This window comes from Vipera berus (genome assembly GCF_964194415.1).
Source record: "Vipera berus genome assembly, chromosome: 3".
Taxonomy (NCBI): Eukaryota; Metazoa; Chordata; class Lepidosauria; order Squamata; family Viperidae; genus Vipera; species Vipera berus.
In genome coordinates this window covers 1,726,146-1,753,401 of record NC_138204.1, presented here as the reverse complement: position 1 = coordinate 1,753,401, position 27,256 = coordinate 1,726,146, and the positions used below count along the sequence as shown (strand labels likewise).

The 27,256-nt window shown below is 47.8% G+C and overlaps 1 protein-coding gene across 1 annotated transcript; it reads left to right on the top strand.

Annotated features, from left to right (window-relative positions):
• Positions 1–425: 425 nt before the first annotated feature.
• LOC308665563 (BPI fold-containing family B member 4-like) lies at positions 426–25,247 on the top strand (the record flags this gene model as incomplete). The annotated part of the gene is made up of 17 exons (XM_081323627.1): positions 426–537; positions 2,413–2,607; positions 2,740–2,835; positions 3,160–3,451; positions 4,911–5,015; positions 5,499–5,642; positions 6,732–6,792; positions 7,063–7,123; positions 7,819–7,910; positions 10,842–11,054; positions 12,658–12,711; positions 13,573–13,743; positions 15,815–15,882; positions 18,385–18,427; positions 21,667–21,730; positions 23,663–23,739; positions 25,224–25,247. The coding sequence occupies 17 exons, from the start codon at positions 426–428 to the stop codon at positions 25,245–25,247; spliced, it is 1,872 nt and encodes a 623-aa protein (XP_081179753.1).
• Between the last annotated feature and the right edge of the window lie 2,009 nt (positions 25,248–27,256).

Here is a 27,256-nt window from a genome sequence, read left to right as displayed (position 1 = left end):
CAGACATGGAAGGGGTGAGTGAGTGCATGCATGCTCCATTTGCATGAGTGCCGCACACATGTGCCTGCCATAGAGCTGCAGACGTGTCCGTGTGTGTGCGTGTGCTTGCCGGCCTCTCACGTGGAACCATCCCCCTTCCCCCCACCCCAGTCCCCCAAAGCCAAAAAGGTTGGGGGACTCTGCTGTATACAATTCCAGACAAATGGTTGTCCAGTCTCTTCTTAAAACCTCCAGTGATGGAGCACCTAACACAGGGCTCTTCAAACTCGGCCCTTTGATGACTGGTGGACTTCAACTACCAGAATTCTGGAAGTCCACCAGTCATCAAAGGGCCAAGTTTGAAGACCCCTGAATTGGAGAGAAATGTTGAAAGGGCATGTGTACTCAGCTCCAGTTGCATCTCAGCAGGTGCCCCTTGACCAAAGATGTTAGAGGCCTGCGGTGTCCTCCTGGTCTGCGCTTTGCTGACTCCCTCCCAAAGTCAACTCCTTCCAACTGATGCGGTCATCCGAGTCAACCAAGGCGTGTTGCATAATGGTAAGTCCAAGATAGCAAGGAAGGAAAGGGGGTTCAAATAGGTCCCATCATGTCTGGGGGGGGGGGCTCAGCTGTAGAAATGACCACCTCAGGCAAATGAAAGTTAGATGCATTACTATTTCCATCACTTAACTCCAGATAAAAAGAATTAGGAGTAGTAGACCCTCCTCATTGTGGAGTACGCTACCCTCAGAGGTGCACATGGTCTTGAGTGTTCTGACATTCCAGAAGACACTTAAGTCTATGAAGGCTCCTTGGTGCTCTCTGAGCTTGGTAGTTTTCTTGCAGAGGTTTCATGACCCAACTAGGTAACATCATCAGTGCAACCCCCCCCCCCACTTTTAGCACTGATGATGTCACCTAGTTGGGTAATGAAATGTCTGCAAGAAAACAAGCAAGCTCAGAGAGCACCAAGGACCCCACAGTCCTCCTCCTCCTCCCCTCCACAAACCCCACTCCCTTCTGATGATGTTTCCTAGCTGGGTAATGAAATGTCTGCCAGAAAACAAGCAAGCTCAGAGAGCACCAAGGACCCCATAGTCATCGCCCCCCTCCTCCTCCATTACCACCACCACCCTTCTAGCACTGATGATGTTGCCTAGTTGGGTAATGAAACTTCTTCTTCTTCTTCTTCTTCTTCTTCTTCTTCTTCTTCTTCTTCTTCTTCTTCTTCTTCTTCTTCTTCTTCTTCTTCTTCTTCTTCTTCTTCTTCTTCTTCTTCTTCTTCTTCTGCTTCTTCTTCTGCTTCTGCTTCTTCTCCCCTCCTCTTCCTCCTCCACTACAACCACCACCCTTCTAGCTCTCATGATGTTTCCTACTTTGAGTCATGAAACGTCTTTAAGAAAACCACCAAGCTTAGAGAGCACCAAGGACCCCACAGTCATCGTTGTCCTCCTCACCCTCATCCTCCTCTCCACAAACCCTGCTCCCTTCTGCTGATGTTACCTAGTTGGGTAATAAAACATCTGCAAGAAAACAACCAAGCTCAGAGAGCACCCAGGACCCCTCATTTCATCCCTGAGCTACAAATATTCTCCTTGGTATTTAAGACTATCTTTCCTCAGGGATGGTCAGAGATGAAGGTCTGCGTGGACTGTCCCCACATTTGTAATTGTTTCCTGTACTTGCCTGTTGCTCAAGATCTGACTAAGGCAAACCATAACTATGCCAAAACAAACACATAAATTAAAACCACCTTCCTGTAATTTGACCAAGAAACACGAATGTTTCTGACATTCCAGAAGACACTTGAAGAATATATTTCTTCAGGGATGGTCAGGCTTTGGGCGTAGTCCAGTTTTTAATGGTTTTAATTAGTTCATGTGCTTGTCTTCTGCTCAGGAACTGAGCAACTAGAACAAATCATAAACATGCTAAAAAAATTGCTCCAGAAGACTAACTTTCTTCAGGGGTTGATTGTTAATTGTTTCCCTTGTTTGTCTACTGCCCACCATCAAACACCGGCTGTTTGACTGCATCAAACCATTGCTCCATCTAGTACTGTCTACTCTGCTTTACATAACCCTGTTGATGCGAGCTGGTGGATTCTCAGTGGACTTCAGGAGTAGAGAAGGTCCCTATCTGGAAAGGCTGGAGGTTGAACCTGGGACCTTTGCAGGTGCTCAACCTCAAAATCACTGTGGTAGGATGCTCCAGGGGATCCATCCAGCTCATCCTCGTATTCCTGATCTTTTGGGCAAGAAAGAGATGAATAGCCATGGAAGGCGTTCCACTTCTCTTGAAATAAAAGCTAGGTCTTATTTACAAAAGGCACCCCAGATACGAAACTCGCTAATCCCCAAAGAGCCGAGTAGGAACAGGAGTGAGGTTGCCGTGTCCTTGTTGTGTGCAACTTCCTTGTTCTTTGTTTTGCAGCTGTCACCAACTCGATGGCCCAAAGCAACGCCCTTCAAGGCGCCATGAGAGAAGTGCCCCTTGGCAATGGAGGTGGTGGAGACGGTGGTCTGCTGGGAGGCCTCCTGGGGGGCGGTGGGGGTGGAGGCCTTCTGGGAGGCCTCACTGGAGGCTTACTTGGAGGAGGAGGAGGAGGAGGAGGAGGACTTCTTGGAGGTGTGCTTGGTGGTGGTGGAGGAGGAGGAGGACTTCTCGGAGGTATGCTTGGTGGTGGTGGAGGAGAAGGAGGTGGAGGAGGAGGAGGAGGACTTCTTGGAGGTGTGCTTGGTGGTGGTGGTGGTGGTGGAGGAGGACTTCTTGGAGGTGTGCTTGGTGGTGGTAGAGGAGAAAGAGGAGGTGGTGGAGGAGGAAGAGGAGGTGGTGGAGGAGGAAGACTTCTCGGAGGTGTGCTTGGTGGTGGTGGAGAAGAAGGACGTGGAGGAGGACTTCTTGGAGGTGTGCTTGGTGGTGATGGAGGAGGAAGAGGTGGAGGAGGAAGAGGAGGGGATGGAAGAGGAGGACTTCTTGGAGGTGTGCTTGGTGGTGGTGGTGGAGGAGGAGGAGGACTTCTTGGTGGTGGAGAAGGAGGCAGTGGAGGAAGAGAAGGTAGTGGTGGAGGAGGACTTCCTGGAGGTGTGCTTCATAGTGGAGGAGGAGAAGGAGGTGGTGGAGGAAGACGAGGGGGTGGTAGAGGAGGAGGACTTCCTGGAGGTAGAGAAGGGGGAGCAGGAGCCGGAGGAAGGGTACTTCTTGGTGGGACCCCTGGAGGCCTGCTTGGAGGGAGGGGTTTCAATGCTGCTGCTGACGGCAATGGTGGAGGCCCAGGTGCTGGAGGTCTGCTGGGCCAAGGAGGCTTGCTGGGTGATGGAGGTCTGCTTGGCACTGCAGGAATTCTTGGTGGCGGTGGGGGCCTCCTGGGCAACGGAGGTCTGTTGGGCAACGGAGGCCTCCTTGGTGGAGGTGGAGTCCTTGGCATCCTTGGGGAAGGAGGTCTTCTCAGCACAGTGCAAGGTCTGACAGGGTAAGAACCTCTGAGTCTCACTAATTTATTCTCTTCGAGGGGACCCCAGCTTTAGAAATTATATCCCTGGGTCAGGGGTAGGCAACCTCGGCTCTTTTATGACTGGTGGACTTCAACTCCCAGAATTCCTGAGTCAGCCATGCTGAGGAGAAAGAGAGAGGTTTCCATGCTGAGCCATGCTGACTCAAGAATTCTGGGAGTTGAAGTCCACAAGCCATGAAGGGGCCATAGTTCCCCCATGCTGTCTCAGGAATTCTGGGAGTTGAAGTCCACGAGTCATGAAGGGGCCATAGTTCCCCCATGCTGACTCAGGAATTCTGGGAGTTGAAGTCCACAAGTCATAAGGGGGCCATAGTTCCCCCATGCTGGCTCAGGAATTCTGGGAGTTAAAGTCCCCGAGTCATGAAGGGGCCATAGTTCCCCCTGCTGGCTCAGGAATTCTGGGAGTTGAAGTCCACGAGTCATGAAAGGGCCATAGTTCCCCCCTGCTGGCTCAGGAATTCTGAGAGTTGAAGTCCATGAGTCATGAAAGGGCCATAGTTCCCCCTTGCTGGCTCAAGATTTCTGGGAGATGAAGTCCACCAATCATGAAGGGGCCAAAGTTTCCTCCATGCTGGCTCAGGAATTCTGGGAGTTGAAGTCCACCAGTCATGAAGGGGCCATAGTTCCCCATGCTGGCTCAGGAATTCTGGGAGTTGAAGTCCACCAGTCATGAAGGGGCCATAGTTCCCCATGCTGGCTCAGGAATTCTGGGAGTTGAAGTCCATGAGTCATGAAAGGGCCATAGTTCCCCCCTGCTGGCTCAGGAATTCTGGGAGTTGAAGTCCACCAGTCATGAAAGGGCCATAGTTCCCCATGCTGGCTCAGGAATTCTGGGAGTTGAAGTTATAAAAGAGCCAAAGTTGCCTACCCATGCCCTGGATGAATAAAAGAAAGGTCTTCTCATGCTGGTGATCATTAGGCTCATGACAACTTTCAGAATTGAACTCAAATGAAGAAAACTAGGACTTTTTGTAGTAGACCCTCTTCATTGTGAAGGACCCTATCCCCAGAGGAACACACGGTCCTGAGGGTTCCAACACCCCAGAAGGCTCTGAAGACTATCTTTCCTCATCATTTTTGGTCAGAGATGAAAGTTTTGAGTGGACGTTCAGCTTTTTATGGACTGTTCTCTTGATTTTAATTGTTCCCTGTACTTGTCTACTGCTGGGGATCTGAATAACGGGGACAAACTATTGATCGGATAAAACAAACACATAAATTAAAGTCATCCAATTGTAATATCACCAAGACACATAACTGGGGAGTGGATGGTGGACATCAAACATGATATGCATTTAGCTAGCAGCCTTTTTGATTTCCAGTCTAAACTGCGTCCTCCACAATCGATGGTTACCAACTGTATCCTTATAGGTCAGTGGAGATGGAATTACCTGAACGACTTTGCTTCTACTTGCAGATTACGAATTGTGGAACTGACTCTTCCCAAGATCAACCTGAGGCTCTTACCTGGCATTGGGGTCCACCTGGATTTATACACCAGAGTGGCACTTAATGGGAAGAGGTAAGCAGGCTAAGCCCGAGGGAGGGGTCAAACATGTCATAAGTCATGAGTCCCTCGGTGCCCTCAAGAGAACTATGTCTAGCTCTCCTTGAATGCCTCTCTTATCTCCTGCACCTTTCCCTTAAGGCTCATTTGGCCAGTTTCTTGTAGGAAGCTTAAGTTTGCAATAAATCTTTATACTCATTCGAACAGCCTGAATCTCCTGATTTCCGGGGGGGGGGGGAGGTCTTGACATGGCTGCGGGAACTAAGATAACATCTTCAGTGCTAGAAGGGAGTAGGGTTTGAGGAGAGAAAGAGGAGGGGGAGGGTGGGGTCCTTGGTGCTCTCTGAGCTTGGTCGCTTTCTCGCAGATGTTTTATATGTTGTTCACGAGACATCTGTAAGAAAACCACCAAACTCAGAGAGCACCAAGGACCCCACAAACCAAATTAGACAAGTCGTGGGTGACCTGGACGCCCTTTTCTTATCCCTTCTGTTTCAGCCTCCTTGGTTTGCTTGACATTGCAGTGGAGGTGAACATCACGGCAATTGTCCGTCTGACGATGGACGGCACCGGTTACCCCACGTTGGTGATCGATCACTGTGATACGCTTCTGGGAGGCATTAAAATTAGACTTCTTAGAGGGTGAGCATCATCAGACGGGGCCTCAGTCCCTCCCCTGCTATCACCTTCTTGACCAATTTCATATTTTTCATTGTAACATTTGCTCCTGCTTATTATTGCTTGTGGTATAATGCGAGCAGAACTCACTTAACGGCCTCTCGTTCAGCAATCGTCCAAGTAACAACAGTGCTGAATGAGTGGGACTTGCATCCGATCCTCAGAGTTGCAGCCATTGCAGTGTCTCCATGGTCACCAGATCACAATTTGGACAAATCAGTGACCAGCTCACAAATATGACATTTGCATTCCACAGTCATGTGACGGCCATTTGCGAACTTCCCTGCCAATTTCCCACAAGCAAAGTCACTGGGGAAGCCGGCGGGAAATTGCAAGTCACAGAACCTCACTTAACAGCCTGTTGTGATACACTTAACAGAAGCAACTGGGACTGCTGAAACTGCCGTTGCTAAGCAGTGCAGTCGTATGAAGTCCTGCTTAATGACCACATTGTTTAACAATAGAGTTTTCAGTCCCATTTACCATCGTTAAGTGAGGACTGTCTAAAACAACAGTTCTGTTTATTTATCAAAGGCCATCGTTTAGCTCTGCCCTTTAATTAGGCCTACTTATTCTGTTGTAAAACATCGTGTATGTGCCCACCAACACACAATTAAATGGTGGTTTTGAATTTTTAGCTAGCTCTTGTGTTTTTTCGCAGCTTTGTAAAGTGGCATAAAATTAGGGAAAGATGATCTGAAGAGCTCAGTTGGGGAACCACGCATGGACAGCTTCTATGTGCCCCTAAAACTCTTGCCCCCTCCAAGAAGAGTTGAAGGCTACTCTCAAGGCCATCTCTCTTGGTCTTCAGAACGTTAGGCCCACCATAACTTGGATGAGGGAAATCAAGAGCTGGAAACATTTGTCAATTCGATGTTTCTTTCTTGGTGAGAGGTCTTGAAGATCTGTGACAGCTAGAACAAGAAGATCTGACTCAATCAGAGTCAGCAGCTGTGCTAACGGAGATGCCCCCCCTTTGCTCCCCAAATGTTCTTCTGCCAATTTGTCAAACCAGAGATGTTTCTCACGTCCTCGTTTCGTTCTTCTCTGCAGCCTTCTTCCGATTGTGGACAACTTATTAGCACGTGTCCTTAACAGACTCCTTCCTGATCTGGTAAGTGAGGTGATTGGTCTGGACAGGCATGTAGCTGAGAACCGTGAACCCAACAAGACAAAGGTCCCAACAGGAAGCAAAGGGTCCCAATCACAAAAGTTGCTCATGTGTGGTGGTGACCTTGGCTGTCTTCTTCCATGCAATGAAGAAGCTGACAAGGACAGAAGAGATGGAGATATAACCACGAATACGATGGTTTCTTTGACTCTTCTGCCAATTTGTTTCCTGACATTTGCTGCAAGAAAGTCACACACATTTTAAATTTTCCAGCTTTGTCCTGTCCTTGACGTTGTCCTGGGCCTTGTTAATGACCAGCTTGGACTTGTGAATTGTGAGTTTTTTTGCTTTCTTTCTTCTTCCCATATGTTTGAAGACTCTTCTTCGTGGTAGAGAGACTGAAAACAGACCAGGATGCAGTGCAGTGCAATGTTTTTTCTCAGTTCTGTGTCTGCCAAAAAATTATTTCTTCTTCTTCTTCTTCTTCTTCTTCTTCTTCTTCTTCTTCTTCTTCTTCTTCTTCTTCTTCTTCTTCTTCTTCTTCTTCTTCTTCTTCTTCTTCTTCTTCTTCTTCTTCTTCTTCTTCTTCTTCTTCTCCTCCTCCTCCTCCTCCTCCTCCCCTCCCCCTCCCCTTCCTTTTTCTTTCTTCTCTTTCCTCTTCTCCTCTTCTTTCTTCCTCTCCTCCTCCTCCTCCTCATCTTCTTCTTTTTCTCCTCTTCCTCCTCCTCCCTCTCCCTCCCTTTTTCTCTTTTTCCTCCTTCCTCTTTTCCTAATTCTTCCTCTTCTCCTCCTCCTCCTCCTCTTCTTTTCCCTCCTCCTCCTCCCCCTACTTTTTCTCCTTCTTCCTCTTCCTATTTCTCCTCCCTCTCCTCCACCTCCAGTTTAGAAGATAAATGTAGCTATAGGTGGCACCTACAAAGGCCAGACCACGTTGCTCTAAGGATGTGTGACTTGATAATGCAAGTATGGGGAGGTGGCCAGTGATGGCCCCTGTTCCATGGTGTCTGTTGACCTTCTCATTCTCTACAGCTCTGGTTCCTTTGGGAATACTGGGAAGCGTCCAGTATACTGTCTCCAGTTTGCCATTAGTCACAGGACATTTCCTGGAGATCGATTTAAATGTAAGTCTTAAATATAAACTGCTTTTCTTCAGCTGCCTTCTGGTTCCACCAAGAAAACGTGTAAATTATCTGAGCCAACTCCCAAAATGGCTTCAGGGATGTTGAGGTCTCCATTTTGGACTCCCAAGAAAGGACTTCCAACTAGGCAGATCAGAATTAGACTAGTAGTAGTTCTCAGAGGAGATCAGTCCTAGAGGAGATCAACCCTGACTGCTCTTTAGAAGGCCAGATCCTGAAGCTAAAACTCAAATGCTTTGGCCACCTAATGAGAAGGAAGGACTCACTGGAGAAGAGCCTCATGCTGGGAAAGGTGGAGGGCAATAGAAAAAGGGGACGACAGAGAAGGAGGTGGCTGGATGGAGTCACTGAAGCAGTAGGCGTGAGCTTAGATGGACTCCAGAAGATGGTAGAGGACAGGAAGGCCTGGAGGAACGTTGTCCATGGGGTTGCGATGGGTCGGACATGACTTCACAACTAACAACAACAACAACAGTTCTCAGAGTAGTTCTAATTCTTTACAACGCAGCAAACCGTAAAAACAACTAACCCAGACTGATACTGACAAAGGCCATTATATTGTGTGAATGCAGTTCCTAGATTTCTAACTGACTCAGGTTAAGCTGATTGTGTGAATGCAGCCAGAGGGGTTTAAACTCTTGGGCCAGATTTGCACATGTGGACACAGCAATTTCAGATGGCAAAAATCCAACTCTCCGAGTAGGATGTCACCCGATTACACCAATGGTAACCACAAGGAAGAGGTTTTGTGTTGGTTTGAGAGAAGGGGAAGCAACCTTAGATAGTGGGAGATGGAAATTTTTATTTCCTTTTTGGCAATCAAAAAACAGAAGCGAAGATAGCATTACTGGGAACAAGGATGTGGTTTGATTGGGGGGGCAGGTGTCCTAAATAGAAGCCCCCACCCAGGGGAATCTGATCTCTTCTGATCTCTCCTGAAAGGAGAACAGTAAATTCACCTGATTAAACAAAATTTCACAAGGAGGATGGTTGTAAACTGTGAAGTCTAGTCTGCGTGCCTTTGTGGCTGAAACTTTTGCAAGGAATTGTGGGATTCTTTTATCTGTTTGTCTCTTGTTTGTATCCCGCCTTTATTATTTCTGGAAATAACTCAAGGCAGAGAACATAGCCCATACAACTGCCTCTTCCTACTTTCTCCACAACAGCAACCCTGTGAGGTGGGTTGGGCTGAGAAAGAGGGGCAGGCCCAAAGTTAGCTAAGGCGGGACTAGAACTTACCGTCTCCTGGTGATTGGCTCAATGTTACCCAGCTGGCTTTCATGTCTAAGGTGGGACTAGAACTCACCGTCTCCTGGTGATTGGCCCAAAGTCACCACCTGGCTTTCATGTCTAAGGCGGGACTAGAACTCGCTGCCTCCTGGTGATAGGCCCAAAGACACCCACCTGGCTTTTGTGCCTAAGGTGGGACTAGAACTCACCCTCTCCCATTTTCTAGCCTGGTGCCTCAGCCACTTCTAGACCAAACTCTCTCTTTTTTCCCCACTGAAAGTCAAATGCCGTTAAGCACTGTGAGCGGTTAGTGGTGCAGTGACAAATCCTGCTATGCCATCGTAACTAGCGGGTCCTCCATGTGAAGGACTTGATTTCACGACCTTCTTTGCAGTAGTTGCTAGGCGACCAGCAGCGTCATTAAGTGAACCAATGCTTTGCTATGGGTCAGTTTTGCCAAACGGTAGAAGAGAAGGCCAATTTTCGGCCAAGCCACTATAAAGAGCAGTATGGGCGGTGTATAAATTTAATAAATAAATAAAAGGAAAGACAAAGTGGTGGCCCTTTTATGCCTGGTGGACTTCAACTCCCAGAATTCCTCAGTCGGCCATTTTGATGAAACGGCAGGCTTGGATCCAGACCAGCGGTCTTCAAACTGGGCCCTTGTATGACTGGTGGACTTCAACTCCCAGAATTCCTCAGTCAGGCACGCATGCCTGACTGAGGAATTCTGGGAGTTTTGATTTGATTTTGATTTTATTAGACTTATATACCGCCCTTCTCCCGTAGGACTCAGGGCAGTTCACAAGGTTTTTTAAAACAATACAACAAATTACAAAATTAAAAACAATTAAAATGATTACACTAACCTTGAACTAAAAAAACCCAATTACAATTAAAATCCAATTAAAACCCAAGTTAATACTCTCAGTCCAGGCCAGAAATCTCGAAGAGCCAGGTCTTCAGGTCCCGGCAGAATGAGTGAAGGTCAGGGGCAGTTGAAGTCCACCAGTCATAAAAGGGCCCAGTTTGAAGACCCCTGGTCTGTACTGTGATTTGTGTGGGTTTGGTCAAAGTCGTGCGAAAAAGAACCAAATGTGTATAATAAATACATGTAATTTTTTTTAAAAAAACAACTATGTTTAAATCAGTCGTGGTTTAATGCATCCAGCATCCTTCTGGTAGTTTGCACCATGACATCAATAAGACCAAAGCAGAGAATACAGGAAGTCCTCAATGTACGACCACAACGGAGCCCAAAATTGCCACTGCTAAGCGAGCGGAGTTGTTAAGTGAGTGTTGTCCCACTTTACAACCGTTCTTGGCACGGTTGTTAAGTGAATCACCGCAGTTGTGAAGCTAGTAGCAGGGTTGTTAAGTGGATCTGGCTTTACCCCCATTGCTTTTTGCTCGTCAGACGGTCACAAAAGGGGATCACGTAACGTCAGGACATAAATACGAGCCGGTTGCCAAGCATCCCGAATTCTGACCACAGGACCGTGGGGCAGGCAAAAACGGTCGTAAGTGTGAAAAAGGGTCATAGTTCACTTTTTTTCAGAGCCGTTGTAACTTGGAACGGCCGCTAAATGAGCTGTCGTACATCGAGGACCGCCTGTAACGTGGAAATGCCCCTCCCTCATTTTTTGGGGTTTCACGTTGTTGGTTTTTTCCTCTTCCTCCTAGACTGTGGTTGGGAACGTCATCGGCCCCCTCATCGACTACCCCCTGGGCAAGCCAGAATCTGCCCCTGTGCCACCCAGGGTGCCCATGCCACCCCTGCCGCCCATGGAAGACACCAGCAACTCTCAACTGGGACTGTCGGTCAACTTTCTCAGCTCCGTACTTGGCGTCCTGCAGAAGCAAGGGGCCCTGAACATTGACCTGTCCGATGGGATGGTGAGCTTGATTGGTCATCGATGTATTTCAATCATTGATAGGGCTCCCAAAAGTGCTTCTTTTCCAGGAAGAGGCAACTGGACTTCTTTGTTTTTTTTCCTTTGAAGACATTTCGCTTCTCATCCCAGAAGCTTTTTCAGGTTCTGGGGAAAGGAAGGATTTATACTCCTTGCAGACAGCTGGTCCTTTGCCTCCTTTTAGAGAGCCCTTGAGGCCACCTGGAGGATTGTCTATTTCCTCGGGGTCACCTGAGTGGTGCAAAGAGAGACAAACCTCCAAGTGGCCTCAAGGACTCTCTAAAAGGAGGCAAACAACCAGCTGTCTGCAAGGAGTATAAATCCTTCCATTCCCCACCATCCGGTGAGAACCTGAGGAAGCTTCTGGGATGAGAAGCGAACGGTCTTCAAAATAAAAAAAAGAAAGTCCAGTTGCCGCCTGAAAAAAGATGCGCATTTGGGGAAACCAAGAGCTGGATGACTGAGAATCTCCGTAGATAAATTGATAGGGCTGCCTTTATCAATGCCGTTGGGCAGGGTCCAAGATCTTGGTAGCCTTCAAGCTGGCCACAGAAGAAGGTGGCTTTTCGGAGCATCAGGAAATCCAGAACTTCAGACAACTGGATCCTTGACTTCTAAAGAGGGGATCTTCTGACCTCTGGATCCTGTAGTCTGGATTCCACTTTGCTTAGCTCCAACTAGTTGTGTATGTCTAGTCTAATGACAAGAGGGACTAGGGGTGACAGGATAGCAGTCTTCCAATGTGAGGAACGTTTGCTGGAATTAATGAAGAGAAGGACCAGGGGAGACATGATGGCAGCCTTCCAATATCTCAGGGGCTGCCCCAAAGAAGAGGGAGTCAAGCTCTTCTCCAAAGCCCCTGAAGGCAGGACAGGAAGCGATGGAAGGAAACTAGTCAAGGAGAGAAGCAACCTAGAACTAAGGAGAAACTTCCTGACAGTTAGAACAATTAACCAGTGGAACAACCTGCCTCCAGAAGCTGTGGGTGCTCCAACACTGGATGTTTTTAAGAAGAGACTGGACAGCCAATTGTCTGTAATGGTGTAGGGTTTTCTGCTTGAGCAGGGGGTTGGGCTAGATGACCTCCAAGGTCCCTTCCAACCCTATGGCTCTATGATCCTGCCTCTGGTAAAGAACAGTCCTCACAGAAGGTGGGGGTCCCTACTAAAATATTGCACCCCTCGCTCTTGTGTCTCTAACTGAAAAGTCTGGTAATTAAATGTGCAAAATTTTCTAGCTAATTTACCTCCCACAAGTTAAAGGGACATTCGCCCTGAATCTACCGCTGGTCTGCTGGAGTTCCTTCATAAGGATATCCCATAGTCTTCCTGGAATTTTAGGGCAAGGAAGGAAAAATATCTGAAAGCAAAAGTCAGAGGATTTTATTTTTTCACCCAAAGAGTGGTTCTTTGGATAAAACTAGCTCTACTAGCCTTACAATAGCTTCTAACTTTTTCCACCCTTATCCGAGGAAAGGGGCAAGTTTGGACCCCTCTGACAGGGACCGAGGCCCAAGTAGCAGGAAATAGATAACGCACCACAACTATTGATGTACACTTGTGGCGTATTTTGCTTTCTTCTATCAGTATCCTGAGCTTCCGCCTCTGATGACCTCGACTCTTGGGGCGCTGATTCCAGCGGTAAGTCTCCTGGGCGGAGGGTTCGGGGTGGGGGAATAAAATAACGCCTTTCAGGACACCGCTGAGCATTGATGTGCCAGACCAGCTGCGCCCAGCGACCTTGCTATTGTACTTCGTGCCCTCTGGCTCGACAGTTGTGCCCATGAAAGGGATCAAGGTGTCCTGCACACAAATGGCTGGCGCTGTCCCCATTGGTGGGTATCTCCTGGCTAGTTCCTTGATCGGGCACTTGTGTATATATAAACAGAGCAGATCGCTTCCCTTCTGGCACTGAGGATGTTACTTAGTTGGGTCCTGAAATGTCTGCAAGAAAACCACCAAGCACCCAGGACCCCACATTCCTCCTCCTCCCCCCCTCCCCCCTTTCCTCCTCCTCCTCCTCTCCACACACCCCATTTCCTCTAGCACTGATAATCTTCTTCTAATTGGGTCATGAAACTTCTGCAAGGAAACCGCCAAGCTCAGAGAATACCAAGGACCCTACACTCTCCTTCCTCCTCCTCCTCCTCCTCCTCCCCCTCCCCCCTGTCCCTTTCCTCCCCCTTCTCCTCTCCACATACCCCATTTCCTCTAGCACTGATAATCTTCTTCTAATTGGGTCATAAAACATCTGCAAGGAAACCGCCAAGCTCAGAGAATACGAAGGACCCTACAGTCTTCCTCCTCCTCCTCCTCCTCCTCCTCCTCCTCCTCTCCACACACCCCATTTCCTCTAGCACTGATAATCTTCCCTAATTGGGTCATGAAACGTCTGCAAGGAAACCACCAAGCTCAGAGAGCGCCAAGGACCCTGGTTGTTCAACCTTGGGCAACGAACATTCTATCCTGAGACATGTTGTCTTTCCTCCGGGTGACCCACAGATCTTCCAGAAGTTCCCTGAGCCTCGGCCCCTCCTGCTGAAGGTATCGGTTCCCAAGGCGCCAACCGTGAAGCTCCAGAAGGACATGGGCTTGATTCAACTTGAAGCCACTTCAGAAATCTTGGCCGTGGAGCCAGATGGTGCCGAGAAGTCTCTCTGCGTTCTCAGCATTGTGAGTATGAAGGCTGGGACATTCCACAAACCATCATGCCTCAAAGTTCCTTTTGCTTGATAACATGGGAGCAGGGTGGCAGGCCTAAGTTTCATCCAGGACTGTAAAAAGACTCTGTCGGGGTAATGATTTAACCAGTGGATGTAACGTAAGGTGGATGATGCAATGATTAGAATGACTCAGCAGGGTCTGTATCCCTTTAAGAGCCCAAGTAAAAAAGGGAAGGCTTTTGCTGGAGTATCTCTCTTTCTCGTCCGTTTCCTGCTGTAATTGCTGTGTGTTGGAGTTTGCTGTATTACCAGGTGTATGTATATTGTTCCTGGTGTATATTGTAGCTAGTGTAATATAAGCCACCATGTAATATAGACCGCTGTTTACTGTATTCACTCCTGGGTTATCTCAGGGCAATAAGGCCGTTCATGCTCTGACAGACTCGATTGTCTGAGTCATGTTACAAGTGGTCCTCGAACTTATGACCGTTCGCTTAGTGATTTCCTCAGGTTCCAACGGATCTACTTGGGGAATGCTTACGACCGAGAGTCACAGGTCCTATGGTCAGCCCCTCCCCCAACATAGTCATGTGACCATCATCTGGGCACACGCCAACCGGAATTCATTTAGCCCCGTTTGTAGCATCCCGGAGTCACGTGACCACATTTTGTGACATATTATTTATTAAATAAATTTTACCAAATTTATTGGCAGCCCATCTTACCAACTCGGGGTGGGCTTACAATATTATTCATTTTTTGCTGGAAAAAAAACAACCCAGGGGTTTATTTATTTATTTATTTATTATTTAAATTTATATACCCCCCTATTCCCGTAGGACTCAGGGCGGTTTACAGGGAGAATTAAAATACATAACATACAAAATTAAAATCAGTTAAAACTATGATTAAATCACAGTCCCTGAAGTTAAACTAAAACCCAATAAATTAATTAGTTAAAACCCCTCAGTCTGGGCCAAACAGCTCGAAGAACCAGGTTTTCAGGTCCCGGCGAAATGAGCGAAGGTCGGGGGCAGTCCTGAGTTCCGTGGGAAGTTGGTTCCATAGGGCCGGCGCGCCCACAGAGAACGCTTTTCCCCTGGGAATAACCCGCCGGCATTCCTTAACCGGCAGTACCCTGAGAAGGCCCTCCCTGTGGGAGCGCACAGGACGATGGGAAGTTGATGCCGGCAGCAGGTGTTCCCTTAGATTTACTTAATGACCTCAGCATTTCCTTAATGATCGTTACAAAATTTACGACCATTATGGTCGTAACCTGAGGACTTATTACAACGTTGCAGCCTGCCTTCTTTCACACCAGCCTCTGTGTACAGGAAGTCCTGGACTCATGATGGCGCCCGATCTTCGCTCCTTTCGTCGCGATCTCAAGACGTTTTTGTTTGTACAAGCCGGCCTAGCCTGATGGGGGATTGGTGGGGGTTTTTTTATTCTTGTATTCTTAATATTATCTTTGGGGTTTTATAATTGTAATATATCAATTGTTTTAAAATCGGGCAATTATTTAATTTTCTTTTAATATCTGTAACTTTGTATTTTATTCTTGCCCTGTGAACCGCCCTGAGTCCTCAGGGAGAAGGGCGGTATAGAAATATTATTAAATTAAATTAAATTAAATTAAATTGAGCCCTCATTCCCGTTGCTAAGTGAGACAGTTATTTTGCCCCATTTTACGCCTTGTCTTGCCACAGTTGTTAAGTGAATCACTGCAGTCGTTAAGTTAGGAACGGTTGTTAAGTGAATCTGGCTTCCCCCATTGACTTTGCTTGTCAGAAGGTCACAAAAAGAGATCCCGGGAGCCCGGGGCACTGCGACCGTCGTAAATGCGAGCCGGTTGCCAAGCGTCCGAATTTCTGACCACGTGACTGATGGGGCCATAACGGTCATAACTTTGAACAGTTGCTAAATGAACTGTTGTAAGTTGAGGAGTATCTGTGTATCTATTCCTGCACACCTAGGGCGAAATTGCCCACTTGAGGGAAAAAAACCCCCACAATAAAGATGCTTTTTGAATAAAGCACCTTTGCGATGTGGTCAGGATGGGTCCACTTTTGTCCTTCTAGGATGCTTCCTTGCTGGCCAAATTCTCTGTTGAGGACAACAAACTGAAAATCAGCGCTCAGCTGGACAAGTAAGTCAATTATTATGATGGTTATTATTATTATTATTTCCCATTGTCTGTCTCAGAGGTCCCCAACCTATGGGCCGCAGCCCACTACCGGTCCACGGCCTCTTGGGCACCGGGCTGCAGGAGTGGCTGCCCAGTGCACACGTGCACGTGCACGCGCTCACCTCTTGCCCTTCCGTGGCACTAGCTGAGCCGCGAGCCTCTCGCCGGCGCTAGCCAAGCTGTGAGTTGCGAGCCTCTCGCCGGCGCTAGCTGAGCCTCCAGCCGTGAGGCTCTCGCCGGCGCTAGCTGAGCCACGTGCCGCACGCCAGCGCTAACAACCCCGCTTGCGGAGCGTGCATGATCACAGGCCCGTTCGCGCACATGCAGACACAGCCCCAATTGCATGTGTGCGCATGTGCGCATAAAGGTGCCCGTCCTCCCTTTCCCACGAAGGCTGCCGACCCCTGGTCTATGTGCCTCTTTAAAAAAAGGTCCAGTGGTTTAAGTTGATGTTCTCTCGCAGCTGTTTTAACCTGGCTGTTCTACTTTTTATATACCATTTCTTTAAGAAGGCAGACATAGGTAGTCCTTGGCTTACAAAAGTTCATTTGAAGAGCCTTGGTGGAGCAGTGGGCTAATGCCTCCTTAAGTAACACCATCTGCCTGCAATTAGTGCAGGTTCGAGTCCCACCAGGCTCAAGGTTGACTCAGCCTTCCATCCTTCCCAGGTAGGTAAAATGAGGACCCAGATTGTTGGGGGGCAATTAAGCTGACTTTGTAATAATGCCGCTTGGGGTGTGTGTGAAAGCCCTAATAAGCAGGCATATACATAGAATGAAGGCTACTGCTAAGCTTGTAAGCCGCCCTGAGTCTTCGGAGAAGGGCGGGATATAAATGGAATTAAAAAAATAAAAATTTAGTGACTGTTTGAAGCTACGACGGCAATGAAAAAAGGATCGTTTTTCACACTTACGACTGCTGCCCACGCTGACGTGATCCAAATTCAGAAGCTTGGCAACCGGCATGTATTTAGGACAGTTCATTTCGTGACCATTCAAAGTTACAACGGCAGGGAAGAAAGTGACTTATGACCCTTTTTCACACCACCGCAGCATCCCCCGTGGGTCACGTGATTGAAATTCAGACTTTTGGCCACTGGGTTCATACTCGTGATGGTCGCAATGTCCCCCGGGGTCATGTGATCCCCTTCCGCGGCCTTCTGACAACCCGGGTCAGTGGGGAAGAAGCCAGATTCACCTCACAACTGGGTTGCTAGTTTCACAACCACCGTGATTCACTTAACAACCGAGGCAAGAAAGGTGGTAAAACGGGGTCCAAACTCAAAACTGGACAAACGTCTCGCTTAGCGACAGAAATTTTGGGGCGCAGTTGCGTCCGTAGGTCGAGGACCGCCTGAATTCGGAGAGGGGTCTGCCTTGAAAGTAGCCCCTGTGGAACTGAGTAGCGCAGCTCAAACCACCGGAGCGGGCCGTGGGAAACGTTCCGTGGCACTTTGCGTGACGTCATCTACCGCTGCGTGGTAATGTCGGTGTCACTAAACGTTTGCTAAAATCTGCCCATTTTCAACCCCAGGGGAGTCCCCGGGCCCCCGATTTCGTAAGCTGGTCCGTTTGAGGTATTTGGGTTGAAAGACGGTTGCCCTAAAAGACACCCGCCATTTTGTCCAAGATTACACACAAACAGTAACATTTTAGTAATATGTTGTAAGTGGTTCTCTGCCTCCTTCCCTCGCTCTCTCCCTCCACCTTCCCTCCTTCCTTCCATGTTATTTCCTTCCTTCCTTCCCTCTCTATCCTTCCCTTCCTTCGTTTGCTTCCTTCCTTCTCTTTCCTTCTTTCCTTTCCTTCCTTCCTTCCCTCCTTCCCTCCATGTTATTTCCTTCCTTCTTTCTTTCCATCCTTCCTTCCCTCTCTCCATCTTTCCCTCCCTTTGTTTCTTTCCTTTTTCCTTTCCTTCCTTCTTTCTTTCCTTCCTTCCTTCCTTCCTTCTCTATCCTCCCTCCTTCCCTTCCTTTTCTTCCTTCCTTCCCTCCCTCCTTCCTTGCTTCCTTCCCACCTTCCCTCCCTCCCTCTCTTTCCTTTCCTTTCCTTTCCTTTCCTTTCCTTTCCTTTCCTTTCCTTTCCTTTCCCATTTCCCTTTCCTTTCCTTTCCCATTTCCCTTTCTTTTCCTTTCCTTTCCTTTCCCATTTCCCTTTCCTTTCCTTTCCTTTCCTTTCCTTTCCTTTCCTTTCCTTTCCTTTCCTTTCCTTTCCTTTCCTTTCCTTTCCTTTCCTTTCCTTTCCTTTCCTTTCCTTTCCTTTCCTTCTTTCCTTTCCTTTCCTTTCCTTTCCTTTCCTTTCCTTTCCTTTCCTTTCCTTTCCTTTCCTTTCCTTTCCTTTCCTTTCCTTTCCTCTCTCTCTCCTTTCCTTCCCTCCCTCTCTTCCTGCCTTCCTCCCAGTCCAAGCCAGCTCCCCTGTGAGATCCCTCCGTCTTCTCACTCCCCCACCCTTTTTGTTCATGCAGGTCCCGTATCAAGCTGGTTTCCTCCAACGTTGGAGAATTTGACGTAAGAATAAGCGTTGCTTCTTGCCTGGGGAGACGGGAAAGGCGGTGCCTCTTTGGGGGAGAGGTTGGAGGAAGAGGTCATCTCCACCTTCACGGACCGCTCCGTGGACATGGCCCTGAGGTGGCCCTCTGCTGGGGCTTGTAGTCGGGCCTTTGGCCAACACTCAGCCGAAGGGCTCCCCAACCAGCCTTGAGTTGGCAGGAAACCCAGGCGAGCACAACGCCCTCCGTTGCTCCATTGCCACTTTAATCACCCGTAAAACTCAACAGGGAAGCTAGGTGGACTTTACAAGCGTTTGTAAAGGAAAAATCAATCATCCAGGCCAAATATATATATAAATACTGTATTTGTAGGGTTTCCTGCCCAAGTGGGGGGTTGGACTAGATGACCTGCAAAGTCCCTTCCAACATTATTATTATTATTATTATTATTATTAGTAGTAGTAGTAGTAGTAGGGACGCGGTGGCTCAGTGGGTTAGGACGCTGAGCTTGTCGATCGGAAGGTCGGCAGTTTGGCGGGTCGAATCCCGAGTGCCGCGTTACAGAGTGAGCGCCTGTTACTCGTCCCAGCTTCTGCCCACCTAGCAGTTCGAAAGCACGTAAAAATGCAAGTAGAAAAATAGGGACCACTCCGGTGGGAAGGTAACAGCGCTCCGTGCGCCTTTGGCGTCTAGTCATGCCGGCCACATGACCACGGAGACGTCCTCGGACAAGCGCTGGCTCTTCGGCTTTGAAACGGAGATGAGCACCGGCCCCTAGAGTCGGAAACGACTAGCACGCATGTGCGGGGGAACCTTTACCTTTACCTTTTAGTAGTAGTAGTAGTAGTAGTAATAGTAGTAGTAATAGTAGTAGTAGTATTCATTCCAGATGATTAATGTTCAGCCAGATGTTCAGACTGGATTTGACATTTTTGTCTACCTATCGAGTCCTTACCAAGGATGTGGATTGTTGTTGTTGTTATTGTTGTTGTTGTTGTTGTTGTTGTTGTTGTTATATCCTAAAAAGACCCAAAGGTGCTTTTTTCCAGAAAGCAACTCTACTTCCTTTTTCTTTTTCTTTGAAGGCATTCTGACTGGCTGCTGGGGAGTGGAAGGATTTTGCCTCCTTTTGGAGTGTGATCATTAAAGCCTCTTCAACGCAAAAGGACCAGCGGTCTCCAAGGAGTATAAATCCTTCCACTCCCCACCATCCAGTCTTGGATGAGAAGCCAAATGTCTTCAAAAGAAAAAAAAAACCCAGAAATTCCAGTACCCTCATGAAAAAAAAGCACCTTCGGGACAAACCAGGACCGGGAGGACTGAGAATCTCCACAGACATTTATCTACAAAGACTTTCTGACTTTCTGCCTAACTAAAATTTCGGTTCGGGCTGAAGAGGCGACTTGCCTCTAGTAACGAAATGGTTTAATTTAGCTTTTGGCCCAGTTGCCCCGATTTAACCTTTTTAGATGCTTAACAGACGTCTTATTAACTTAACCTCTGCGGTGATTCATTCAGCAACTGTGGCAAGTAAGGGGCAAAACTCACGCAACTCTGTGGCTTTGCCATGGAAACTTTGGACTCCATTGTGGCCGTAAATTGAGGACTATCTACACATGGTCATAAAAAACCCCTGTATCTGCATGGTTGACCCTCCTAAGGAATGCTTGCATGTTTCACACATAATATTTTTAACTGCATGCTTTATGGGCTAGGTCAGGGGTAGGCAACCTGGGCTCTTTTATGACTCGTGGACTTCAACTCCCAGAATTCCTGAGCCAGCATGGGGGAACTATGGCCCCCTCATGACTGGTGGACTTCAACTCCCAGAATTCCTGAGCCAGCCACGCTGAGGGGAAAGGGAGAGGTTTCCAAGCTGAGCCATGCTGGCTCAGGAATTCTGGGAGTTGAAGTCCACAAGCCACGAAAGGGCCATAGTTCCCCCATGGTAGCTCAGGAATTCTGGGAGTTGAAGTCCACAAGTCATGAAGGGGCCTTAGTTCCCCCATGGTAGCTCAGGAATTCTGGGAGTTGAAGTCCACAAGTCATGAAGGGGCCTTAGTTCCCCCATGGTAGCTCAGGAATTCTGGGAGTTGAAGTCCACAAGCCATGAAGGGGCCTTAGTTCCCCCATGGTAGCTCAGGAATTCTGGGAGTTGAAGTCCACGAGTCATGAAAGGGGCCATAGTTCCCCCATGCTGGCTCAGGAATTCTGGGAGTAGAAGTCCACGAGTCATAAAAGAGCCAAGGTTGCCTGCCCCTGGCTTAGGCCGCTTTATGACTCATGGACTTCAACTCCCAGAATTCCTCAGCCAGCCACACTGAGGGCAAAGGGAGAGGTTTCCAAGCTGAGCCATGCTGGCTCATGAATTCTGGGAGTTGAAGTCCACGAGTCATGAGGGAGCCATAGTTCCCCCATGCTGGCTCAGGAGTTCTGGGAGTTGAAGTCCACAAGTCATAAAAGAGGCAAGGTTGCCTACCCCTGAGCTAGGTGGATACCATGCCAATCCTTATCAAAGGGTTAACTTAGATCAGAGGTGTCCAATCCTGGGCCACTTTAAGACTCATGGACTTCAACTCCCGGAGTTGAAGTCCACAAGTCTTAATGTTACCCAGGATTGGACACCTCTGACTTAAATCATGCCTCAAAGACCCAACACGGAGGCGCAAATGTGGAATAGGACTTAGCAACAGTCTTATTTCAACAATCTGTCTTAGAGGTTATGAAGTTTGGGGGGAAAAATCCAGAGAAGAGCAACTAAGATGATCCAAGGCCTGGAGATTAAAACATACGAAGAACGGCTGTGAGACTTGGGTTTGGCTAGTCTAAAGAAAAGAAGAAATAGGAGAGACATGATAGCAGCATTCCAGTATCTGAGGGTCTGCCATAAAAAGGAGGGGGTCACGTTATTCCCCAAAGCAGCAGAGGGAAGGACAAGAAAAAGAGAGAAGCAACCTAGAACTAAGGAGAAACTTCCTGACAGTGAGGACAATCAACCAGTGGAACAGTTTACCCCAAGAAATCATGGGTGCTCCATCACTGGAGGTTTTTAAGAAGAGATTGGACAAACATTGGTCTGAGATGGTATAGGGATTCTAAGAATGTTTGCAAGCCAGAGTCCTTTCTGCATTCATTTTAACAACTGCAAGGTGGGCTCATGACAGCAAATCAAGGGGAACCTCAATTGTCTCCACACATCCCCTCCCCCTTTGGATGAGTTGAGGGCATTAAAATGTTTTTTTCCCCTGCTGGACACAGGTGTCCCTGATGGAGGGGCTGGTCGGCAAGATCTTTGAAGTAGCCTTCCTTCCTGCCATGAATGGTAAGAGAATTCCAGAACTTCTTTGAGAGTCTTCAACTCAGCGTTTCTCAACCTGGACAACTGCCAGAGGTGTGGACTTCAACTCCCAGGATCTTCTGCCACGGCAAATGTTGGTTAGAGAATTCTGGGAGGAGATAGCGTACACCTCTGGAAGCTGCCCAGGTTGACCAACAGGATTCTGGATACTTTGCGGACAATGGAGGGATGATGTGCTATTGGTGGTTGCCCTTGTTTGCATCAACCTATGTGCTAAATGATGAACACGAGAGTCCATCTTGTCTGTTCCCCGTGTCTTTGCCTTCTCATTGGTCTCACCCAGTGGTGGGATTCAAATAGGTGAACTGCCGGTTCTCTGTGTGGATGCCGCTTCCAGGAGTCCGTTCTAGGCCTGGGCAACAAAAAAAAATAGCTACCGGTTCTGCCAAAGTGGTGCGAACCAGCTGAATCCCACCACTGGGTAGATAGATAGATAGATAGATAGATAGATAGATAGATAGAGAGAGAGAGAGAGAGAGAGAGAGAGAGATGTATATGAGAGAGAGAGAGAGAGAGAGAGAGAGAGAGAGAGAGAGAGAGAGAGAGAGAGAGAGAGAGATGTATATGATAGATAGATAGATAGATAGATAGATAGATAGATAGATAGATAGATAGATAGATAGATAGATAGATAGATAGATAGATAGATAGATAGATAGATAGATAGATAGATGGATGGATGGATGGATGGATGGATGGATGGATGGATGGATGGATGGATGGATAGATAGATAGATAGATAGATAGATAGATAGATAGATAGATAGATAGATAGATAGATGATAGATAGATAGATAGATAGATAGATAGATAGATAGATAGATAGATAGATAGATAGATAGATAGATGATAGATAGATAGATATAGTGGTGAGATTCAAATAGGTGAACAACCGGTTCTCTTTGTGGATGCCGCTTCCAGACGTCTGTTCTGGCCCTGGGTAACAAAAAATTAGCTACCGATTCTGCCGAACTGGTGTGAACCGGCTGAATCCCACCACTGGATCTGATAGATATAGACAGATATGATAGATGATAGATAGATAGATAGATAGATAGATAGATAGATAGATAGATAGATAGATAGATAGATAGATAGATATTGGATGGATGGATGGATATGTAGATGATAGGTAGATGATAGATGACAAGATAGACAGATAGATAAATAGATAATAGATAGATGATAGATAGATAGATATTAGATGGATGGATGCATAGATAGATAAGATAGATAGATAGATGATATAGATAGATGATGGATGATTAGATAGATAGATAGATAGATAGATAGATAGATAGATAGATAGATAGATAGATAGATAGATAGATAGATAGATAGATAGATAGATAGATGATAGGATCAGTGGTGGGATTCAAATAGGTGAACAACTGGTTCTCTGTCAGTGGCTGCCCTGAGCTTGCTGGGAAGAGGAGAACAAGATTTAAAATCCCCTGTTCCAAAAACATAAATTTCAGCCTTTAAAGCTGTTGCAGTTGCAATCTTGCTAAGACACATGAATCCTTTGGCTGACGGAGAGTAAGAAGAGGCTCGTCAATGCTGGAGATGGTTATTAATGTTTCCTAGGTAGCAAAGTCAAAAATGTGCAAGTCAGGACATCTCTGCTTGGGGCAAAGGAGCTTGAATTGAGGGCTCGTCAGAAGGGCCACAAGCGCTGTGGAAAGAAAAGGAAAGTGTCTCCTTTGCAGCTGGGGGGAACTGACTCCTTCTTCGCCCACGGGACAACAGGAAAACGCGGCTGGTTTGCAACACAAGAGGTGGCAAAATGCCGATTCCTCTGGGGCACAGCAGGGACCAGGGAAAAAGAGAAGGAAGCAAAAACTCCTCATTTGCCTTTGAGCTTAGAAACCTGATCCGTTTTATTTCTGGCCCCAGCTGTCCTAGGTGGAGGGGTTCCCCTCCCCAAACTGCTGAACATCGATTTCAACAACGCCTCGGTGGATGTCATCGAAGTAAGTGCTACAGGAGGAAGTTGGTAATGTATGCATTGGAGGGGGGGAGAGAGGGAGAGAGAGAGGGAGGGAGAGAGAGGGAGGGAAAGAGGGAGAGGGAGGAAGGGAGAGAGAGAGGAAAAGGGAGAGAGAGGGAGAGGGAGAGAGGGAGGGAGAAAGGGAGGGAGGGAGGGAGAGAGGGAGAAGGAGAGAGAGGGACACAGAGAGGGAGGGAGAGAGGGAGAGAGAGGGGGGAGAGAGAGAGGGAGGGAGAGAGGGAGGGAGAGGGAGGGAGGGAGAGGAAGAGAAAGAGGGAGAGGGAGAGGGAGGAAGGGAGAGAGAGAGGAAAAGGGAGAGAGAGAGGGAGAGGGAGAAAGGGAGGGAGGGAGAGAGGGAGAGGGAGAGAGAGAGAGAGGGACACAGAGAGGGAGGGAGAGAGGGAGAGGGAGGGAGGAAGGGAGAGGGAGAGAGGCAGGGAGGGAGAGAGAAGGAATGAATGGTGGGGAGAGTTAAAGGATCAAGATGTCCCATTCTCAAGACCTGTTAATGCTTTCTGGGAGACTTAATTGGACAAAGTGCATTTTGTGGCTGCCCCTCTTGATGCGTCTGTGGTTAACACTATTTGTGCCTTTGTGGCCTCCATTACTGGTTCCTTTGTGGTTAGCATCCAACAAGCAAAGTAAATGGGGGAAGCCAGATTCACTTAACAACCATGTGATTCACTTAAGTGCAGTGTCCCAAAGGGGCTTTTTTTTTCCAGGAGGCAACTGGATTTTCGTTGTTTTTCCTTGAAGAGGTTTCGCTTCTCGTCCCAGAAGCTTCTTCAGGTTCTGACTGCAGGGTGGGGAAGGGAAGGATTTATACTCCTTGCAGACGGCTGGTCATTTGCCTTCTTCCAGTGAGCTGTTGAGGCACCTTGGAGGTTGACCTGCCTCCTCAGGGTCACCCGAGTGGGTTCAGTCAGAACCTGAAGAAGCTTCTCGGATGAGAAGCAAAACATCTTCAAAGAAAAAACAAGAAAATCCAGTTGCCTCCTGAAAAAAGAAGCACTTTTGGGACAATCGTGATCCGGAGGACGCAGAATCTCCATCAACAAATGACTGCACCAATTCACTGAACGATTGTGGCAAAAAAAAAAAGGTCGAAGAATCAGGTGTGACCCACTTAGCAACCGAAAGTCTGGTCCGAATCGTAGTCCTAAGCTGAGGACTTAGCCTTGCTCAATAACCAGGGAAGTCCACAAAAGCTATGAGCCGATCTTTGGGATTTTTCAGGGAATGGCTTGGGAGGGTTGAGAAGGTCACCTAAACCCCAAGTTCTCGAGATCCTTCCCGGATTTTGGCGATGTGGGAGCAGCGGGAAAGGTTCCGCCAACGCCCTGGGTGTGTCGGAAGTCCGTTCCTCCGAACTTCTAGGCGGGATGATCTCCCCACCCCATGAAAGTCCCAGGAAGAAGGGATCATAATACGAGAATTCATAAATGAGGTATTTTCTTTTTTGCTCAGGATCTGCTGGTGTTGTCGGCGTAAGAGAAGTCCTCCGGGCAGGGCAACACCAGAGGAGGAGGAGAAGAAGTGATGTTTTTTGGAGCAGGATCCGTCCTTCCCCTTCCTCATCACACAGTTTTGAGTTTCAGCTTCTTTCTGGACAAGAGAAAACCACAGGAGTCCTAAATTTGTTTGCAGGAAGACAGGAGTTGGTTTTCCAGAATGGGCAACGGTGGCTGTTCTTAATAGGCTTCAATGCAGCTTTGTCGTTGCCGAGCAGGTGTGAAGCAGGCCCTGCCTGCACCAATACACTCACAGACTCACTCACTCACACACACACATACACACACACACACACACACACACACACACACACACAAACACACACACAGAGCCAACAAAGTTGCATCTCTCTCACCTGGCACATTTTAATAAAAACTTTTAATTTCATTGCACGTTGACTCCGTGGACTGCAAAACATTATTGGTAGTTTGGAAAGAGGGTGGAGAAAGCGTCATTACAGACAGTCCTCAACTTACAGCGAATCATTTAGTGACCGCTCAAAGTTACAACGGCACTGAAAAAAGAGACTTGCGCCCATTTTTCACACTTAACAACCGTCGCAGCGGCCCCCAGGGTCACGTGATCACGATTCAGATGCTTGGCAACTGGCTTGTAGACAGCACGGTTGCCAAAAGTGTCCCAGGGGGGGGTGTCACATGATCCCCTTTGGTGGCCTTCTGACGAGCAAAGTCCGTGGGGGAAGCCAGATTCATTTAACGATTGTGTGGCTAACTTAACAGCCGCAGTGATTCACTTAACGACCATGGCAAGAAAGGTCGTAAAACCTACTTAACAACTGTCTCACTTAGCAGTGGAAATGTTGAGCTCCGTTGTGGTTATAACTCAAGGACTAATGTAATGTGTAAGTATGAGAGAGAGAGAGAGAGAGAGAGAGAGAGAGAGAGAGAGACAGAGAGAGAGAGAGACAGAGACAGAGAGAGACAGAGAGAGACAGAGAGAGACAGAGACAGACAGACAGAGACACACAGAGAGAAAGACAGGAGAGAAAGAGAGAGAATAGACAGAGAGAGAGAAAGACAGGAGAGAAGGAGAGGGGGGAGAAAGAGAGAGGGGGAGAAAGACAGACAGACGGAGAAAGAAAGAGAGACAGAAAGAGAGAGAAAGAGATAGAGACAGAGAGGGAGAAACAGACACACAGAGAGAGAAAGACAGATAGAGGGAGACAGGAGAGAAGAGAGAGAGAAGGGACAGAGAGAGAGAGATGGAGAAAGAGAGAGAGAGAGAGAAAGACACAGAGAGAAAGAGATAGAAAGAGAGAGAGGGAGAAAGAGAAACAGACAGAGAGAGAGAGAAAGAGAGAGGGGGAGAAAGAGAGACAGAGACGGAGAAAGAAAGAGAGAGAGAGACAGAGAAAGAGAGAGACGGAGAGAGAGAGAGAGAAACAGACACACAGAGAGAGAACGACAGAGAGAGACAGAAAGAGGGAGACAGCAGAGAGAAGAGACAGAGAGAGATGGAGAAAGAGAGAGAGAGAGAGAAAGACACAGAGAGAAAGAGATAGAAAGAGAGAGAGAGGGAGAAAGAGAAACAGACAGACAGACACAGAGAAACAGACACACAGAGAGACAGGAGAGAGAGAGGCAGAATAACCGTCCATAAGTCAAGAACCGGCTGTATTCCAAGAAATGGCCTTGTTTTCCTTCTTTGGAAGAAGTCTGCTGCAGGGCAAGCAGCTCCCAAGGTCCCGTGGACCCCATTAACCCAAATTGGCTCAAGAAGCTCCCCATTCGTTCCGCTCCACTTTGCAGGAGGAAGGAACGGGACCTTCCCACTCCTGATGCCAACTTCTGCCGCCTTCTCTGAAACTGGGCACCAAATTAAACAAAGGAAAGATCCTGAGCGTTTCCCACCAAACTCCTTACGGGGAGTTTTTGGGCCACTAAGAGGATCCCCTTGACCTTTGCAGTTTCTCCCACTTCACGAGAACGGGGTGTGGTGGGGTGGGGTGGGGTGGGGTGGGCGAGGTT